This window comes from Rattus norvegicus, chromosome 5 (assembly GCF_036323735.1).
Source record: "Rattus norvegicus strain BN/NHsdMcwi chromosome 5, GRCr8, whole genome shotgun sequence".
NCBI lineage: Eukaryota > Metazoa > Chordata > Mammalia > Rodentia > Muridae > Rattus > Rattus norvegicus.
Window position 1 is genome coordinate 123016477 of NC_086023.1, and position 21682 is coordinate 123038158.

Sequence of the window (21682 nt, forward strand, 5' to 3'; positions counted from 1 at the left end):
ACATTTTCAACTAAATCAAGTTTTTATTTTTTTTTACTCAAAGTAACATAGTTTATTTTTTTTAGAAAGACCAGCATAGTGACTTAGACCAGCAGAAAATATGTAATCTTTATGATCTAACCTAAACCCAAGAGCCAGCTAAAATCACCTTGCTTTTGTTTAACACACAGCCCCAAAGAAATAAAGGCTGTGAGGCAATGATTGTGTGTAGTAGGTAGTTCTTACTGTCATGTGTCTGCGTGTAGTAGGTAGTTCTTCCTGCCCTGAGGCGGACTCTTATCACCAGCAGAGACACAAACGATCTCTAAATTCTTTGTGAGCTTCATACACCCTGGCCTCTTTCCTCCACTCAAAACACCTTATGGAAAAGGCTGTCGTGCCCTATGACCCCATTTAACACATGAACACTTGTTAGGGGACCCACATGGATCACCCCTTCCAGGTCTCTCTCTCTCTGTTTGGGAAGTGGGGTGTATACCCACCCTTACTGTCCAATCTCTCACTAGGCTGCCTGGTCTGTATGTCCTTCTGTTTTCTTGCTGAGACAATTTAAAACTGGGCTCAAACATCACTGCAGATGACTCTGGCCTTTCAGAGGAAGGTAACGATGCATTTTAGATTATTGACAAGGGAGTAGGATGCTGGCTAGTCAGATAACATGATGCTTGTATCTGGTGTTCCACCATAGCTTGCTAAGTGCTCTGACAAAGTTGTGTAGTTTCAGGGCTCAGATTGAAGAGGGCAGCCTTGATGCTCCCAGTCCAGTGTGAGTACTCACTCAGTCCCCAAGGGGCTGTGTGACAGTGATTGGAAGCCCCAAACAGCGAGCTTGGGAACCTGGTTTGACCGGTGCTGGAATTGCATCTTCTAATGACTGTGGATTAAGTAACTCTAAAAATGTCTAAACTTTTTAAGAAATCATTTTCTAAGCAATTTGGACATTTTATAGGTATACATAGTTGCTAATAGATATTTTTAAGAATGACCAAGAAGTGGAGCAGAAATATCTTTAAAAAATTAAGACAATCTTTAGCTTACCTTAAATTATAAACTAGTCACATGTGTCTGAAATAAGAGCTAATTTAATTTAAATGGAAGTTATAGGCTACATACTGCTCTCTTAAAACCAAAATCTTAAGCTTACAGCATATGATGTTATCCCCTTTCCCTTAAAGAGGAACAATGTGTAACCAGAGTGACAGATCATCCTATCTAGTTTGCCTTGGGCCCAAGCAGAACGTTGATTACATCTCCCTGAAAAGGAAAAAAAAAACACAATTACAACCTGAACAGTAATGTTGTTGTTAAAATGCCATTTGAAATTTGTAAGTTAGATGTCCACATTTAATGGGCACCCGGTGAGACTGTAAAAGAGGAAAGCAGCAGAGGAAGGCTTAAATCATGACAGTGGCTTTCCGGCATAAAGCTGCCTTCCTAGGAATGCCTCCTTTAAAGAAGCTTGACAAACATGTTTACAAGGATTTGAGGGGAAGACAGTTTTAGCACCTCCTGTTTGCCTTCGTGCCTAAGCCTAAGCTTCCTCGCTTGTGTTTCCTGACCTGTCAATGGTTGACTTCTTGATTACCATGTGGGTTTGTATTCTCACTTAATGATACTCACTTGTACTAAAAATAACCACAAGGTGATCAGATTTAAGGAGGTGAAAAACAAAGATGAGGGGGAGGTGGGAGGAAAACAGGAAGAAGCAGGTAGAAGCAGGAGAGTCATGTCTTCTCTACCACAAGGCAAAAAGGGTCCTTTTATAAACTGGCACCTGAATGTGATGGGAGATGGAAATGTCAGCTGTTCCTAAACGCTAACGACCAACAGCCCCTGTATCTCAGAAGTCAGTTCTCATCCTCTGGCCTGTACTGCACTTGCTGGCACTTCGTCATTCTACAGTTTCCATTTGCCGAGTCTGGCCAGATCCAACCTTAACGTGCTGCTCAAGTCTGTTCCTCACTCGGGCTAATGAAATGGATCAGTCCTGCGGTTTGCTCAGTGATGTATCCTTAGTCCCTAAGACAGACACGGTCACGCTGTGCATGATCTGACCAATCAAAGAACGACTTCATATCTTTTAACAGTACTCTATCATATTGCATGTCTATATTTTTAAACATCCCACGATTTAAATATTCTCCTTTAAGACACACACACACACACACACACACACACACACACACACACACATTTCCTAAGCAGAAAAAATATGGCAAATATTTATACACTGAGCCACAGTAGTCAACGATGTATACATGAGCAATCTCTACAGACTAGCCATAGCAAAGGTCTGCTCCTAAAACGCCCCATGAGTTAACTTCCACTGAATTCCTAAACCGTAACTCTTTAAAGCAAAACAAGATACCCAGTGACTGACCATCATCATGTGAAGAAAAAGGGCTGGCGTTTCTGCCACCGTGAAAGATAACAGCTGGTAAGTATTGCCAACAGTTAGCTATACTAAAAAGTTACAATTTCAAGTCCAGGACCCAGCCTCATGTTCCTGCCAGACAGGAACCTGGTGTTACTGTTACCCATTATGCAAGACAGTCATTGCTTTGGCAATAATCCCTGTGTTCTCTTTGCTTGCTGTGGCTAATAAATCTTCCTCTGTTCTTTTACACCTTGGCTACACTTACTTTAGTTTTTCAATTCTCAAGATGTGAACCGTGGCATTTGCTTACATTACCCCTATCCAGAGTCCATTTGCTGGGTCACGGCTGAAGCCAACCTTCTGTGATGTATTGATTCCTGACTTCCTACACTGGACTCCTCCTGGAAGCACCAACATGTTAGAAATCATTCCACTTAAAGCTCTTAGAACTTGAGAAGAATGAAAATCCTTCTCCTGAAGCAGGCCACAGATGGTGACTGGCAGTGAGAGGAAGAGCACGTGCATGCCAATCCAACGAGCACCTCTCTTGCACAGGAGGCACAAGGGCTGCAGGGTAACCTTCTTTGTTTGTGAATGCATGTCCAAACAATCAAAGAATATGGACTGGAGAGACAGCTCAGAGTGGGAAAGCAATTGCTGTGCAAGCATGGGGAATTGAGTTCAAATCCCCAGTGCCTACATAAAAAGCTGGATGTAGTCCTGCGAGTGTCTGTAAACCAAGCACTGTGGGTGGGCAGAGACGCAGGATCAGAGAGAGTTGCTGACCCCCAATCGAGCTCTAGCTTCAGTGGGACTGAGTGTCTCAGGTGATAAGGCAGAGTGACGGAGCAGGACAACTGATGTCCTCTCCTAGTCTCTGCACAAACATGCAGGCATACATATAACACACACACACACACACACACACACACACACACACACACACACACACACACCAAATCAACAAAGGTCACTATGGCTTGTATATTTTACTTTTTAGTAAAAGAAACAAAACTTTTCTATAAAGGTAAAAGTGTCTGTGTAGGTGCACATGGCTTGTTATCGGTGTGGAAATGAGAGGACAGCTTTGTGGAGTCAGGTCTCCCCTTCCATCTTTACATGCATTCAAAGAATTGAATGCAGGTCACCAGGCTTGCACAGCAAACACCATTATCTGCTGAGCTAGCTTGGTGGCCCTCAAGTTGCCTTTTTAAAACTTCCTGATCCTGTCCTTCCCCTCATGGTCACTTCCAGGAATCAGCTCTAGAAATTTTGTGCACATCCTTCCTAGAGATAAACCCATCATAAGTCTTCTAAACCTCTGACACACTCTTGGTTGAAATTATTGGGAAAATTATTGATCATGAAGTCTCTTGATAAGATGTGCTTCATATTATTACTGGGGTTAAAACTGTTTTCTAAGAACAATGGAGAAGGAGGGGCAAGCTACGCTCACAGAAAACCTTTCAAAGACAGTGACTATAGTCATGAAATATACTCACTCATTAATGTATGGCATACATTTAACAATAAAAATATTTGCTCACAAGCCTTGAAATCATCAGAGAACACAGATACTAATTTATTTAAAAGCATTCAAACCCTTTCAAGTTAAATTTGTTTGTAGAACATTCTATTCTAATTAAAAGATGGTTCTAGTCAATCAATATCCAGATATAAAAATGAAGCATGTTGTGTCTGCATAGCATACTTCTAACTATAGGTATATTCAGTAAGAATAGGATTTTTTGTTTGTTTCTTAGTGTGTGTGTGTGTGGGGGGGTCTCGGCTCTGTAGATCAGACTGGACTGAAGCTCACCATGGATCCTAGTCTGACCTTAAATTTACACTCTTCCTCTCGGGGCATTTCTTTTAAACACTTACCCAAAATTTGTCAGATTATCATAGTAATATACATATCATTAAATGTCTGTATTTGTAGATATATATCATCTAGAATTACTTCTGATTTATCAATGTAAACACATGGCTGCTGCAAACGGATCTTTCGCATTCTCAGTAGTGTATCTTCAACTGTTTATTTTTATTCTCATCTCTCTGTGTGTATATGCACTGTGTGTGGGTGCCCTTAGATGCCAGAAGAGGGCAGATATAGCCGATGCCCTGGAGCTGGAGTTATAGGTGGTTGTGGGCTGCATGCTGGGAAGTGATCCTTTGTAAGAGCAGTGTGCTCTCTTAACCGAGGAGACATTTCTTCAGCTCTCATCAGTAGTTTTCAGCCCAACTACATAGTAAAAGTGTCATCATAAGTAGATGAACCCGAAGCCTGCCAAGTGAGGCACTGAGGTGGGCAGGAGTGAGTCACTTCTCTGAGATGCTGTCTCCCTCCCTAAGCCACACTCTATTTGATGTACATCTCAGCCGAGTAAGAGATAATACCTTAAATTATCTTATTTTATATAAAATGTATGTAAAATACTTATGTTATTCTTTTATTCTGATAAAAAGAAATATTTGTATAAAACCAAGTATAATTTTAATATTTTCTGTATAAAGGAATTTTTACATACTTCTTATTTTAATATTCATTTATCCATTAAAGAAATTGCCATATCAGGTTTCCTGAAATTTGCTATATAAATGTCTTACTGGGCAAGCTACATTGACTGTCACATACTGAAAAACAGAATCTATAATGGAGTGAAAGTATACAGTCTACTGGGTTGCCGTGCTATACGGCATTTGAGCCTCCATCATGTAAGGGGAAAGTAAGACATCATTTCTGCATACAAACATTGCTTCAAAAACACCCCAAAAGAAAAACAGCTTCACATTGTCATCCTTGTCGGCTGGTTAAAATGAAGGAGAAGCTATCACCTAGTCACCAGGACTTCTGTGGTAAGTCAGTTTCTCCTTTATTGAAATGATCTCCAGAGAGGCTATTGTCAATATTCCCATGAACCTAGCTAATATTTGATATTGGTTAGATTATAACCATTCTCTCAACATTAGCTACCATCTCACGTAATTTCAGCTTCACATTGTGAGAATGAAGATGTTTTAATATGTTAGATTCATCTTCTGCGAGTTACTATTTTACATATTTGCTCATTTAAAAATATACTGGGCTTTCTTTCCTGATCGTTAAAGTTCTTCACATATACTAGAAAACAGTAGCTAAACTGAAAAGAAAATTAAAATTCATGATTCTTCCTCTTAAGAAAAAAAATTTACAATGTATTCTGACATCTTATAGTTTTCCAAAGCATATTTATTCAGCAAACATTTACTGCATACCCCTGTTGCTGAACAAAGTAATGGAAATACAGCCTAGCATGAAATATGAAAGATTCAATGTTTTCATGGAGTTTACTAGTCTGGGGGCATGTGCAAATACCTTTAAAATGCATAGATGAGAGCACAGACTCTTAAGAGGTGAGTGTTACCAGGAAAAATGATAGGTAGGGACAAACATGGAGAGAGTAGAGATTACAGTTTTAAATGAGATGCTCAAAGAAATCATTACTGGAAAATGACATTTTAGCAAAGACCTGAGGGAGGTGAAAGAAGGAGCCCTGAGTGAAAAGCAGGAAGATAATAAATTCAAAGCTCCAAAAAGTCGAATTACTAGTTCATGGCAAGCCATGCTTCTCCGAACAGTTCTAAGTGCGAGTTTCAAATGGTCAACTTGTTTACAAAGAGAGTATGCTAGTTTCTAGCTCGACCTCAAGATTAAAGAACTTGGCTTAGCTTGAAGGGGCTCGAAACCCCATATGAACAACAATGCCAACCAACCAGAGCTTCCAGGGACTAAGCCACTACCCAAAGACTATACATGGACTGACCCTGGACTCTAACCTCATAGGTAGCAATGAATAGCCTAGTAAGAGCACCAGTGGAAGGGGAAGCCCTTGGTCCTGCCAAGGCCGGACCCCCAGTGAACCTGATTGCTGGGGGGAGGGCGGTAATGGGGGAAGAAGGGGAGGAGAACACCCATATAGAAGGGAGTCTTAGGGGGATGTTGGCCGGAAACCGGGAAAGGGAATAACAATTGAAATGTAAATAAGAAATACTCAATAAAGAAAAAAATATGAATGAAATATATACATATTCAAAATTAAAAAAAAAGAACTTGGCTTAGCAAATGTTGTCCCATACTTAATAGGCCTATACTCATTCTAAATAAATCTGTCCATTCAATTGTAAAAACGTAACATTTTAGTTTAGTAACTTTTCATTTCTTAATTAGTACTGAGGCTAAATGTTAACCTGTATTAACGAATCACATAATTCTGAATGGCTGTCCTCGACCTGTGCCCACTCTTCCATTAGACTGTTTTTTGTTTTTTTTTTCTTTTCTTTTCTTTTTTTAGGAGCTGGGGACCGAACCCAGGGCCTTGGGCTTGCTAGGTAAGCGCTCTACCATTGAGCTAAATCCCCAACCCCTCATTATACTGTTTTTTAAAGGATTGTTTATGTGGTTTTAATATTTTAACATTTTTCATATTAGAATATGTACTAGATTATTATTTAAAATAACAATAAAAGACAGATTGAAAATCTACTATAAGCACAATGCGCCTTGATGATGCTGAGCTTTTCGTGAAAGTTTGGAAAGAAGACGCTCACATTTGAACAGCTAGGTAGGGTAAAGCACCAGAAACCAGTTCTCACTTTGGGAACACTGGGCGCTACCTGAAGACCTTTACTTCAGCTACCCCTACTGTACATATACACACACGAGACACGGACAGTGTTTAAGGTCCGTACGTGCTGCTACTTTCCCCAATTTATCATCTGTAAACAAGAAAGTGGGGCTGACTGGTCTAGCCTAGCGTATACCACATGTAGTTCACGAAGCAACTCTTGAAACTCCAATTACCACACACCTCATCCCTGCAAGGTACCAAGTGTCACTCCAACCGTGATACTCCAAAGGACCTGAAAAGTGTGCATCCCCGTCTTACCCGACCACTTTCCGTAGGAGTAGGCATATTTCTCAGCTCATAGACTGCGACCTGTCCGTCGCTGTCTCCCACTAGAAGGCAATCTGTCTGCTTGGCAAAGAGGACGGTTGTAAACTTGATTCCAGGGTTAGCAACATTCACAATCAGAGGGTCCAAACTGCAACGAAATAGTTTATCTGTAAATTTAAGTGTTGCGTTCAAATTGTCTTTTGTAAGATACAAACTAAGAAAAGTTTAAGTTTTAAAAATGCGATGTAACAGACCAAAAATCTCCTAAAGTATTTCCAAATTCAGAAACCTTTCTGCTAATCAAAAAAAATTTTTTTTAATTTCTTCAAGGAGCCAATTGGAGCCAGGTAAATGTAGCTAGCTCCTAAGCCAAACGTGAACACATAAACTTAAGGTTCTTTCGCTGCTTAATTTTGTTAAGGTTTGTTTTGGCTTGGTTATACTATGGACCATATGTATAACCTGGTCCATATGGACCTGTCTGCCATCATTAAGTTTTGTTCTATCTCTATCTGTCCCTGTCTCTCTTTGTCTCTCTCTGTTTCTCTGTCTCTGTCTCCCTCCCCTCCCTCCCTCCCTCCCTCCCTCCCTTCCCCTAGCTTTCTCTCTTAGCTTTCCACTGTAACTAGCATTACAATAGAATGTAAACAAAGCTCCTTTCCTTCCCAGGTGTGGGTTTGCTTCCTCAAATTAGTTGAAGGCCTTACTGAGAAAAGACTGAGTTGCAATCCAGTTCTGCCTGTAAAATGCCCTTGTGTCCTGCACAGGGCCCCACCGCAGGCTGCCATAATCATCTCTTCAGAGTGATATTTGGACCTACAAGAACCAAGGGAGAACAAGGCAAGGGAGCACAAGGCCACCTTCAACTGCGATGGTTCCTAGTCTGGGTCCTTAAAACAACCACCCATGCTCTCAAAAAAGGAAAGGCAGCTTCTTGTATTCAGAGAGGCATTGCCCCAGAAACTATAGTATTACCAGAAGAATTAAAACCAAGGGATGCCTTATATAAGTGGCCACCTTATTATATATTAGTCATTTATTCGAAAGCAAATCATCCTGTAGTGTGATACTAGAGTTGTGGCTGGCACTGTTTGAGCCACGGTACCCTCTACCTGATGAAGGAGCTAGAAAGGATGTCATTTGATTGGAGCTGTTTCTCCTGGAGACAGCACTCAAAGCATTACCATTTGATTACTTACGTGCTGATCTGAAGGTCCCAAATCTCTACTCTATTCTCATTTGCAGCAGCAAAAATATATGCGGATTTGGGGGACCAGGCAACATCATAAACAACGTAAGTAGTTGGGTAAAAAGTAAAAAACGGCTTCACGTTGTCCTGGTGCCAGATCATTACACCCCAATCTGCAGAACAGCTCAAGAAGACGTCAGGGCAGAACGGGTTCCACGTGACTTTATACACCGGACCCTGGGGGTGCAGAGATGCCAAACGTAGGTAAATAATATTTAACCTCTTACATTTTAAACTTGGCCGATAAATAAAAAGTTTCTAAGATTTCTAGAGGCCACACATGCACCACAGAGCATTTCATAGGAACTGCTTTAGCTGAAAGCAAGACCTTCCATCGTCTCTTCCTTTAATTGTTCTCTATGAAAATCTACTTGAGAAAAATGGCCAGAAATTATTAACACATCTTACAGATAATAAGGAAAACAATCAGACATTTAGATAATAAGAAAAACAAAAAACAAAAAACTCAAGGCTGTAAGCTTACTGCATCCATTAAGCATATTGCATATGTTTCCCCAAAATACCATAAGATACAGTTTCCACAGCTACAGAATTAAGCTAACCTTATGTCCTCTATAGGTCTCTAGGTATTGTTCATTGTATGAACAAGAACACTTGTGAATAAGGCCTTCTTCTGTACCGGCCAGATAGATGTTTGTGTCCTACAACACAAGGCACATCAGACATTAAATACAAGATCAGACAATTAAACGTATAGTAAACCCATCCAGTAACCAAATGAATACTATCTCAGATGTAATGTTTTATGATTTTACAATAATGAGACCTACTTGAAAGACTTTTAGAGCCGGGTATAAGAGAGAGTATGTGCTCCTGTACTCCGGGGACTCAGGAAATGTTTCTTTGCTGTCAGCGTAAGAGCTCCCTTTGACCCACAGAGCTTGGTTACAACAGAATTCTTACACGCTATCGTTCTGTTAGCTGTAAAATTAGCATGGTTGTAAGCTTCATGTACGTGAATATTAATAAGACTGGGGTCTCTGTGCCTACTGGCCATTTATGTTTCCTTCCTTATTTCCTTTCTCATTTTATTTAAAGATATGTTCATATCCACTCATGTAAATTCTTTGTACACGCTAGAACCTATCACATATATTACAAATATACTTGTCCCAGTATGTGGCTTTTCTTTGTACAGTTTGTGCTTTTACACCCCTCCAGGCTACAGAGACCTTTCCCCACATTGCTCTCTTGTTTGTTCTGCTTCACCACAGCATCGCTCTTCCTCCCCACCCCCACCCTCCTTTGTTTAACCTTGCTTCCTTCCCCATTTCCTGCTCTATTATTTTCTCTCATTCCTTTAGCATTGCAAATTTTACTCTATTTTTAAAACTCGTAAAATGACAGTATTTCAGTCACTTTCTGTCTCATAACATTTGATAATACAGTAATTCACTTTGATTGGTAGGTGTATTTGCATAGTTAAGCTAGTTTGGGGTGACTGTGGCTTATTTGCTCTACTCTGAGTGAGTGGCACTATGGATTGACCCAAAATAGGAGGCTGTTTAATCGAGAAGACGACCATATGAAGCCAGAAGAAACATCCATTCTAAGAGATGCATAAATTGAAACACATACCCATAATAAACAAGAAAAACCAAGATGAGATTCAACCAAAAAACAATCAAAATAGCCAGACGGTGCATGCCTTTAATCCCAGTGCTTGAGATATAGAGGGAGGACGGTCTCTTGTGAGTTTGAGGCCAGCCTGGGCTACAGAGCAAGTTCCAAGACAGCCAGAGCTAAACAGAAACAAAAAGAAAAGCAAAACTTCTTAAGACTCAAAGATGCTAGAATTGTTAAATTGCCAAATCAAGAATTCAAATCTACTCATAAAAAATGAAACTTACTTTAAAATGGGTACAAACCAGCAGATGAATGATATAAGAAAATGAACTCAGGATCTGGCTGAAGACATCAGCAACATGGATGAGAAAGTCAGCAGCAGGACGTTAAGGTTGGAAGACAATGCAGAGGGAAATCCACATTCAGACCTCGATGAGAATAAACAGCAGAAGCACAGCGCTGGAGAGCACCAGGAGTAACAAGGAAAACCAGTGAGCCCACGGGGCGCAAAGCTTGCATAGACATGCAGAAAAAAATCTCTTCAAAGATATTAACTTTCCCAAGCTTGGAAACAGGCATCCAAGTACAAGAGGTGTCTAAAATCCTACATGGGCATGACCAATACACAATCTTTCCACAGGACATTAAAAGCTGCAAAAGAAAAAAGCCAAATGTACTTAATAGACAGTTTATCAGACTGACGTCACACTTCTCGGCAGACACTATAAAGGCCAGGAAAACATGACTGATGTATTTCAAGGCCTGAAATAGGAACAAAAATATTACTAGAAGTAGCTGGCCTGGATAGGAAATGAACCCCAAAGGTTCATATGCTGGAACACTTGGTTCCCTTGCTGGTGGTACTGGTTTGGGGGTTGTGGAAGCTTTATGGTGGTGGGCTATGCTGGAGGGAGTAAGACTTCTGGGTTGGGCTCTGAGGTTTAATCACACACCATGTCTAGCCAAAGATCTCTATTTTCCTGATCCACTGTTGCACACCCCACTGCAATGACAGGAACCAGCCTGAATCATGTCATGTCTTCCCGACCATGAACTATGAATAAAACTGAGTCTGTCCACACTTAAGTTTCTTCTGTGAGGTATTAAGTCGTGGTGATGAGGAAAACTAAGAGATATACCATCACAGTTATCTTTCAAAGTGAATGGGAAAATAAAGGCGTTCTAAAATGAGCACAGACCAAAGCGAGTCATGACCCCATGCCTGCAGTGCAACCCACCTCAGTCATGAAAGCACAGGAGAGAAAATCTTCACCACAGAATTAAACACGCAAACGGAAAGAAGAAGCCATGAGGCTGTCAAACAGCAAACACCTTATATGAACGGGGTAGAGGCAAACAATAGTTCAATTAACAAGAAAAGGAGTGAAGAAATTGCAGGAGTCAGTAATCCTTCTTATTACTAGCAATAAGTATTAACTCAGAAATACACTCCCTAGCAACGACACATAAGACTGAGGAGGAGTCAAACGGTTATTTCATGCAAGCACAATCCAAAGACAACCGGGAGTGTATGTGTTCACATCGGACAAAACATGCTCAAGCCAAAGAAATGACTGCCTAAAAAGTAAGAGAACAATATGAATATACATTCATGAAAATAGATAATAATATGAACATATTTATTATATATAAAATAACATGAATATAAGAAACTTATTTATTTATTTATTTTACTACTTTCCTTGTTAGATATAATGGTGGGCTAGAAACTGCTTCCCTTGTTACCCAGGAAAGAAGAAAGGCAGAGTAAAAAAAAATAGATGTATTCTGACGAGAGAGAGAAAGAGCTTCAGAAACTCATGAAGCTGTCATGAGATGAAAGCCCAAGCTGTAACTGAGCCCGGGATGTTGGAGACGCTGATCCTGAGAAATCCATCAAGGAAGGCTGTAGACATGGAGGGAAGCTGAACCAATAGAAAAGCTGTGTTTGCTGAATGTGGCAGACACCAGGGATAGGGAAAACTAGCCAAGCTTTTCAGAGTTTGAAAATGTAACCGATATATATATCTCACAGTGAAAAGCTGGTCCACATCTCAGGGTATACTATACTTAGAGCTTTGAAGAAGGCTGTTAAAGACCATAGGGACTTTATGAAGTCAGATGAATGCATTTTTTTTCATTGTAGGAGCTGGAAAAGGTACAAAAGACTAAAAAGTGATAAGCTGTGGTTTGAAGTTGATAAAAGAAGAATTATAACAGTTGGTATTGTCAACTTGACCTGCTCTGGAATTATCTAGGGAAAAGATCTCTAGGCTCGTCTGTGAAGAACTGTCTAGATTATATTAACTCTGTTCAGAGTTCCAACCTTAACTGGGAGCAGCTCATGAGTTGTGGTCCCGGACTAAAGAAAAATGAGATGTTAACCGAACACTAGTGTTCATTCCCTCTCTGCTTCTAGACGCCATGTTGAGTGGCTGCCTTATACACCCATCTACTGACTTCCCTGCAACGATGGACTGACTCCCTTCCTTCTTTCAGTTGCCTTTAAAAAACTATTTTCTTCACAAAAATAAGAGTAAGGAAGCACAGCAAAAAGAATCAAAAGATACAACTTAATGAAACCAGATTTGGAAATGGAGGCGTTACAACACGTACCAGTGAGATTTAGAAAACCGTTATGACTTATCTTAAAAGCTTACAAGTCCTCTCTGGGAGGTGGTAGGGCAAGACTCTGCCAGGAGGCAGAGGCAGGCAGATCTCTGTGAGTTCGAGGTCAGCCTGATCAGCAGAGCAAGTTCTAAGACAGCCAGGGCTAGAGAGAAACCCTGTCTCCAAAAAAAAATCTAAATAAATAAATAACATAACATAAAAATAAAAAGCTGACATGTCAGTAAATTGGAATATCTAAAGAAATGAATGAATTTCTATAGGAATATAACCACCTAGCATTGAACCAAGATGATAGAAACAATTTAGACCAATCTATAACACGTAAAAAAACTGAACCAATAGAGAAAAAAAAAAACTGCCAACTACAAAAAGACCAGATTCCAATGGCTTCACAGCTGAATTCTACCACACATGTGAACTTGGCTCAAGTGAACTCAAGCACAGGAATCACAGATCATTTGCATATAAATAGGAAGGCCTTCAGACAAAATCCCAACATCCCTTTATAAGCAAAGCCCTAAGCAGAGCAGGAGAGGAATATATATATTTCATCATAACCAAGGGCATACATGACAGACCTATCTATAGCCATTATAATTTTAAACGTGGAAAGATACAAGCATTTCCACCCAAATCAGAAACAAGGGAAGAGTGCCCACTCTCTCTTAGCACTGGCAATAAGTCAAGACACAGAAATAAAAGTGATACAAATTAGAAATGGAGAAGGAAGTGTGTCCTTATTTGCAGATGATATAATTCTACATGCTTCATCTGTAAAGACTATAAGCACGCTACCAGGAAGCTCTTAGATTCTATAAATACTTTCAGCAGAATGATAGTCTAGAAAATTCAAACATAAAACTCAGTAGCCTTCCTACATACCAGCAACAAAGGGGCTTAGAAAGAAGTTGGAAAACAATGTCTGTCAAAAGGTTGGGTCTTTGAAAAATAATATTGACAAATCCCATATAAACCTAAGTAAAAGACAGACAGAGAAGATAATAAAAATTGGAGATAAAAAGGAAGGATGTACGGCGGATTCCAAAGAACCCCTGAGGATCATCGGATAATAGAAGGCACACTTCAAAACAACCCCATAAAACCTGTGGGAAGTTGGTGGAGGCCAGCCTGGGCCGTGGGAGACTCTGTCTCCACCCTTCCTCCACCATGACAAAATATGTGCACATGTAAGACAGGAAAACAGAAGTGAGGCTATTTGAAAAGAAAACAGACTAGTGAGAGGAGGGGCTAAGAACATGAAATAAAGGACAAATATAAGCAATATATATGTGTGCATATATCTGAAAATGTCAAAATAAAGTTGGAAGGAAGCTCACAAACCAATTATCACAGTTTACATGTTTAAAAGTCAGTAAAACAAGAAAAAAAAAATTAAAGCCAGTAAAAATAGCTGAAGGGAAATTACCAGGACCAACGTGAGACCCAATTACACAGAAAACAGCAGAACAGTATGAACATAAATTACATAAAAATTTTATGAGAGAAATAAAATGGATAGATATGAGTCCGGTGCAGTGTTGTGTATACACAATCCCACTGTTACATGAAGAACGCTCTAACCTAGGTGTTTTCGATTTGCCCCAGTGATATACAGAATTAGATTCCCTAGCTCTTCCAGACAGATTAACTAGAAAAACCCGAAGATACGAATGAACAATATTAGGAATTAGATGGCATTATTAAGTTATTAGAGAATATTAAATGACATTCTAAAGTTATTAAAGGATGCTAAAAGACTATCAATGTGATTATAAATCCAACAATTTAGATTAAATGAACAAAGTAAAAGACACTTTGACAACGTTCATACAAAAAAAAAAAAAAACCACCATGGATGACCACAGAATCTGTACTCTATTAAAATTTTGAACTTATGGTTAAAAATTTCATCACGAAGAAAACTCCAGGCATAGATGGTTGATTAATTCTATCAAAGGTGACCACAAAAGGAATGCTCATTTAATTCAAGTCACTGTTAAAAGGACTGTGCAGGGCAGGACCACCACAGTTGTTACCTAGAACAAAGGCATCACAAGACAATGAAACTACATTCCATAATGCTTAGGAACAAGGATGAGCTCATCTTACACAAATGCTCAGCATGCTATGCCGAACTATATTAAAATACTGTAAGTCATGAACACAGGGATTTTGTCTGAAAAATAAAGTTTCAAGATTGATAACCGGTACAATATTGCCAAGCTTAAAAATGAGAGATCTGAGCTATCATCTTAAAGAAAGAAACGCATTTGGCAAAAATCCTACATCCATTCTTGATTTAAAAAAAAAAAGTTCAAATCAGAGATATAAAGAACCTTCCTTGTTTTGGTCAGTGATATCTCCATAAAGCTCTCAGCTGGCACACCTCAGTGCCTTCCTGCACACACAGAAACAACACAGGCGTCCACCTTCAGCACCCCTGTTTATTATCCCAGAAACTCAAACTGTATTAAGTAACTTTTAAGATAATTTTCTATTTCTACATAATTGTTTCTCATTGTCATCTTAAGATAATTTCCTTTTCAATGTTTACCTGGATTTTACATTGGTGTTATTCTCTCTAACTTTTAAAATAAACATGCGAGAGACAGATTGAAAAGACAGCCATATTAGAAAGGAAATAAAACTGTATTTACAGAGCATATTTAATTATGTATGTCAGAAGTCTTCCCAAGACATCAGACTGCTGATTCTAAAACCTGGCTCTACGTGTGGGGTCCCCAAGTGGTGAGTGGGTCGCAGGTAGGCCGTGGCTATTCGAGGCCCTGTCGGATGTTTAACGGCATCCCTGACCTCTGCCCAGAGGATGCCAATAGTGTCTGCTCATCTTCACTGCCCAGCCTCTGCACCTGCAGCGGTCAAAACTGTCTCCAGGAACTGTCGACCAGTTTTCTGCTAGGGAAATGTCTTTCCAGAAAATATGAGCCAGTATTAGATCCCTACAAATAGACTTGGGTTGGAACAGATGGTATAATCATATTTAAATACTGCTTAAATATTTTTATCTTATTTTACTCTGTGCAGGGTACAGGTGGAGGTCAAACTTTTGCTGGCTGACTCTCTCCCTCTACCATGGGTTCCAGGGATTGAACTAAAGTTGTCATGTAGGAACAAGACATTTCACCGGTCCAGTTTTCCTCTGGATGTACTGTTTGTGTTATTTTTAATGTGCGTGATGGTTTGATTGATTAGGGATGGTCCCATAGACTCAAGCCCTCACTTTTGCGTGCTACCGGGGGCTTTGCTTTGTTGGAGTAGGTGTGGCCCTACTGGAGGAAGTGTGTCCCCGAGGAGGCAGGCTTTGAGGTCTCAGATGCTTAAGCTACACCCAGCGAGGGACCAAGTTCCCTTCTGTTGCCTGCGCATCAAGATGTAGAACTCTCAGCTCCTTCTCCAGCATCGTCTGCCTGCCTGGTCACCACGTTTCCCGCCATGACAATAGATTAGACTTCTAAAATATAAGCCAGCCCCAACTAAATGTTTTCCTTCAGAAGAGTTGCCATGGACATGATGCTTCCTCACGGCACTAGAAACCCTAAGAGAGAGAGAGAGAGAGAGAGAGAGAGAGAGAGAGAGAGAGAGAGAGAAAGAGAGAGAGTGTGTGTGTGTCTGTCTGTCTGTCTGTCATCTGTCTGTCTGTGCATGTGGATGCATGTTCACATGTGCATAGATGAGAGGACAGATTTGTTCACCTTGTTGAGGCACAGTCACTCTTCTTTTTGCTGTACAGTATGTTTTAGATTAGCTGGACCATGAGCTCCTGGGTACTCTGCTGTCTCGACCTCCTGTATATCTATAGGAATATTGGGTTTACAGATGCATGGCACTGTATACAGCTTTTGCATGGGCTCAGTGGCATGGCAATTGCTTTTACCTCCTGAGGCATCTCTCTGGGCCTCATAGTTTCACTCGAACGAGGCAGGAGGCAGGAGGCAGGCGGTAGTATCACTTAAACAGATGATGGAGTATGGGACTTGTTTTCTTAGAGGTCTGCATAGTGTCTAGTCTTCCAATTCCCAAGTTCTTCTAGAAGAGCTGGGCCTCTTTTTCTTCTCTGATGTCTTTAAGGCCTCTAGAAGACTGAACTAAAGTGGTCTTCCTAATCCCCAATTCTGATAGTTAATTCTCACATTAAAATGAATGGCTGACCAGCGACTGGCCCAACCTGAGACACCAATTGGGCAGGCACAATCCCTGACACTTACTGGTGATGTTCTGATGTGCTTGCAGACAGGAGCCTAGCATAGCTGTCTTCTACTTGGCACTTGACTGAGACAGATGCAGAGTCCCACAGCCAAACATTGGACGGAGGTTGGGGATCCATACGGAAGAGTTAGGGGAAGGATTGACAGCCCTGAAGGAGATGGCAACCCCACAGGAAGACCAACAGTGTCGACTAACCTGGACCCCTGGGAGCTCCCAGAGACTGAGCCACCAACCAAAGAGCATATCACGAGCGGTTCCGAGGCCCTTGGCACTTATGTAGCAGAGGGCTGCTTTGTCTGGCCTCAGTGGGAAGAGGATGCACCTAGTCCTGCAAAGACTTGATGCACCAGGGTAGGGAATGTGGGGGAGGATGGGGGTTTGCCCTCTCAAAGGTGAAGGGAAGGGCAGATGGGTGGAGGAACTCTGAGAGGGAGGACTGGGAGGGGAGCAGCATTTGGGAGGCAAATAAACAAACAAACAAAACGGTAAAGCAGCAATTATAGCATTGGTTTATGTAAGTACAGTAGTGCAGCAGAGAGGCCAAGAGGATGAGGAGAGGCATGTATCTTAGGCATGCAGCTGTAGAGAGAAACTATTCTGCACAGCTCCTCTCTACCTGCTTCATATTGGCAGCCATAGCAATGTTGATATGTTTTGTGGTGTGTACAGTTCACAAATTCACCTCAATATTTGGAAACTATAACAGAAAATGGTAGATAGTGTGTTGAAATAAAAATTTACCTTGGTGTGAAAAGCAAAGCACATTCCAGGAGCCTGTCGAGATATCAAGGCCTCGCCCTTCTTTTCCTTTTCTATTCCCTTTTTGCTGCTTGTAACAGTGGTTCGCTTCAGGTGCATCAAATCTTTATGGAAAGAAATGTGCATGTACGTTTTTATTTAGGTGTGTACATATATGTGTGTCTATAGTATATATGTATGCATGTAATGTGTAGTATATAGTATGTATGCATGCATGTAGTATTATGTAGTATGCATGTATGCATGTATGTAGTGTGTGGGCACGCATGCATGTAGTAAGTAGTATGTATGTAGCATGCATGGATGCAGTGCGTATGTATGCATGCATGCATGTAGTATGTATGCATGTAGTGCATGCATATGCATGCATGTAGATAGGTATTATATATATGCATGCATACATGTGTGTAGTATGTATGCATGTAGTACATATGCATGCATGCAGTATGTATGTATGTATGAATGCATGTATATATGTATGCATACATGTATTATATTAGTATGTAGTATTAATGTATGTATGTACTACTATGTATGTATGTACTGTGTGTGTGTGTATGTATGTATGTTTTTCACCCGGAACTCTTAGTTCAACATCTGACAATGGGCTTTTTTTCTGTGTTTTACCATGACAATCCAGTCCTTTGCGAATGACCCATTTGGAGATCCTTCCGTCGGCTGATATAGACACCAAGATTTCTCTTCTATCATCCCCGGTAGTTCCTCTGTCCTGCTCTATCCACTGCACTTGCCAAACAGGTCCCAAATGTTTTTGAGGTGACTCACTAAAGCAGAGGAAAAATGCCAAATAAGAATTACTTAAATAGAGACACCGCCGGAACCTGAAAGAAACAGACCGGATAAACAGTTCTCTACACCCAAATCCCGTGGGAGGGAGAGCTAAACCTTCAGAGAGGCAGACAAGCCTGGGAAACCAGAAGTGACTGCTCCCTGCACACACATCTCTGACGCCAGAGGAAAAAGCCAAAGACCATCTGGAACCCTGGTGCACTGAAGCTCCCGGAAGGGGCGGCACAGGTCTTCCTGGTTGCTGCCGCTGCAGAGAGCCCGTGGGCAGCACCCCACGAGCGAACCTGAGCCTCGGGACCACAGGTAAGACCAACTTTTCTGCTGCAAGAAAGCTGCCTGGTGAACTCAAGACACAGGCCCACAGGAACAGCTGAAGACCTGTAGAGAGGAAAAACTACACGCCAGAAAGCAGAACACTCTGTCCCCATAACTGACTGAAAGACAGGAAAACAGGTCTACAGCACTCCTGTCACACAGGCTTATAGGACAGTCTAGCCACTGTCAGAAATAGCAGAACAAAGTAACACTAGAGATAATCTGATGGTGAGAGGCAAGCGCAGGAACCCAAGCAACAGAAACCAAGACTACAAGGCATCATCGGAGCCCAATTCTCCCATCAAAACAAACATGGAATATCCAAGCACACCAGAAAAGCAAGATCTATTTTCAAAATCATATTTGATCATGATGCTGGAGGACTTCAAGAAAGACATGAAGAACTCCCTTAGAGAACAAGTAGAAGCCTACAGAGAGGAATCGCAAAAATCCCTGAAAGAATTCCAGGAAAACACAATCAAACAGTTGAAGGAATTAAAAATGGAAATAGAAGCAATCAAGAAAGAACACATGGAAACAACCCTGGATATAGAAAACCAAAAGAAGAGACAAGGAGCTGTAGATACAAGCCTCACCAACAGAATTCAAGAGATGGAAGAGAGAATCTCAGGAGCAGAAGATTCCATAGAAATCATTGACTCAACTGTCAAAGATAATGTAAAGCGGAAAAAGCTACTGGTCCAAAACATACAGGAAATCCAGGACTCAATGAGAAGATCAAACCTAAGGATAATAGGTATAGAAGAGAGTGAAGACTCCCAGCTCAAAGGACCAGTAAATATCTTCAACAAAATCATAGAAGAAAACTTCCCTAACCTAAAAAAGAGATACCCATAGACATACAAGAAGCCTACAGAACTCCAAATAGATTGGACCAGAAAAGAAACACCTCCCGTCACATAATTGTCAAAACACCAAACGCACAAAATAAAGAAAGAATATTAAAAGCAGTAAGGGAAAAAGGTCAAGTAACATATAAAGGGAGACCTATCAGAATCACACCAGACTTCTCGCCAGAAACTATGAAGACCAGAAGATCCTGGACTGATGTCATACAGACCCTAAGAGAACACAAATGCCAGCCCAGGTTACTGTATCCAGCAAAACTCTCAATTAACATTGATGGAGAAACCAAGATATTCCATGACAAAACCAAATTTACACAATATGTTTCTACAAATCCAGCACTACAAAGGATAATAAATGGTAAAGCCCAACATAAGGAGGCAAGCTATACCCTAGAAGAAGCAAGAAACTAATCATCTTGGCAACAAAACAAAGAGAATGAAAGCACACAAACATAACCTCACATCCAAATATGAATATAAAGGGAAGCAATAATCACTATTCCTTAATATCTCTCAATATCAATGGCCTCAACTCCCCAATAAAAAGACATAGATTAACAAACTGGATACGCAATGAGGACCCTGCATTCTGCTGCCTACAGGAAACACACCTCAGAGACAAAGACAGACACTACCTCAGAGTGAAAGGCTGGAAAACAACTTTCCAAGCAAATGGTCAGAAGAAGCAAGCTGGAGTAGCCATTCTAATATCAAATAAAATCAATTTCCAACTAAAAGTCATCAAAAAAGATAAGGAAGGACACTTCATATTCATCAAAGGAAAAATCCACCAAGATGAACTCTCAATCCTAAATATCTATGCCCCAAATACAAGGGCACCTACATATGTAAAAGAAACCTTACTAAAGCTCAAAACACACATTGCACCTCACATAATAATAGTGGGAGATTTCAACACACCACTCTCATCAATGGACAGATCATGGAAACAGAAATTAAACAGTGATGTCGACAGACTAAGAGAAGTCATGAGCCAAATGGACTTAACGGATATTTATAGAACATTCTATCCTAAAGCAAAAGGATATACCTTCTTCTCAGCTCCTCATGGTACTTTCTCCAAAATTGACCATATAATTGGTCAAAAAACGGGCCTCAACAGGTACAGAAAGATAGAGATAATCCCATGCGTGCTATCGGACCACCACGGCCTAAAACTGGTCTTCAATAACAATAAGGGAAGAATGCCCACATATACGTGGAAATTGAACAATGCTCTACTCAATGATAACCTGGTCAAGGAAGAAATAAAGAAAGAAATTAAAAACTTTTTAGAATTTAATGAAAATGAAGATACAACATACCCAAACTTATGGGACACAATGAAAGCTGTGCTAAGAGGAAAACTCATAGCGCTGAGTGCCTGCAGAAAGAAACAGGAAAGAGCATATGTCAGCAGCTTGACAGCACACCTAAAAGCTCTAGAACAAAAAGAAGCAAATACACCCAGGAGGAGTAGAAGGCAGGAAATAATCAAACTCAGAGTTGAAATCAACCAAGTAGAAACAAAAAGGACCATAGAAAGAATCAACAGAACCAAAAGTTGGTTCTTTGAGAAAATCAACAAGATAGATAAACCCTTAGCCAGACTAACGAGAGGACACAGAGAGTGCGTCCAAATTAACAAAATTAGAAATGAAAAGGGAGACATAACTACAGACTCAGAGGAAATTCAAAAAATCATCAGATCTTACTATAAAAACCTATATTCAACAAAATTTGAAAATCTTCAGGAAATGGACAATTTCCTAGACAGATACCAGGTATCGAAGTTAAATCAGGAACAGATAAACCAGTTAAACAACCCCATAACTCCTAAGGAAATAGAAGCAGTCATTAAAGGTCTCCCAACCAAAAAGAGCCCAGGTCCAGACGGGTTTAGTGCAGAATTCTATCAAAC

At 40.5% G+C, this 21682-nt stretch overlaps 1 protein-coding gene across 6 annotated transcripts in view; it reads right to left on the reverse strand.

Annotated features, from left to right (window-relative positions):
* Positions 1–3: 3 nt before the first annotated feature.
* Dnai4 (dynein axonemal intermediate chain 4) overlaps positions 4–21682 on the reverse strand; it is an 88804-nt gene continuing 67125 nt past the window's right edge. For 4 of the 6 annotated variants that reach the window (NM_001024786.2, XM_063287690.1, XM_063287691.1 and 1 more), the window contains 6 exons: positions 18395–18552; positions 17750–17871; positions 9127–9225; positions 8514–8740; positions 7306–7462; positions 4–1254 (listed from right to left, as the gene is read on the reverse strand). In NM_001024786.2, the coding sequence (NP_001019957.1) occupies positions 1213–1254; positions 7306–7462; positions 8514–8740; positions 9127–9225; positions 17750–17871; positions 18395–18552 (805 nt within the window). In that variant the 3' untranslated portion in view covers positions 4–1212. The remainder of the gene's footprint in view (positions 1255–7305; positions 7463–8513; positions 8741–9126; positions 9226–17749; positions 17872–18394; positions 18553–21682) is intronic. The other 2 variants (XM_063287692.1, XM_008763872.3) reach the window with 1 other exon arrangement.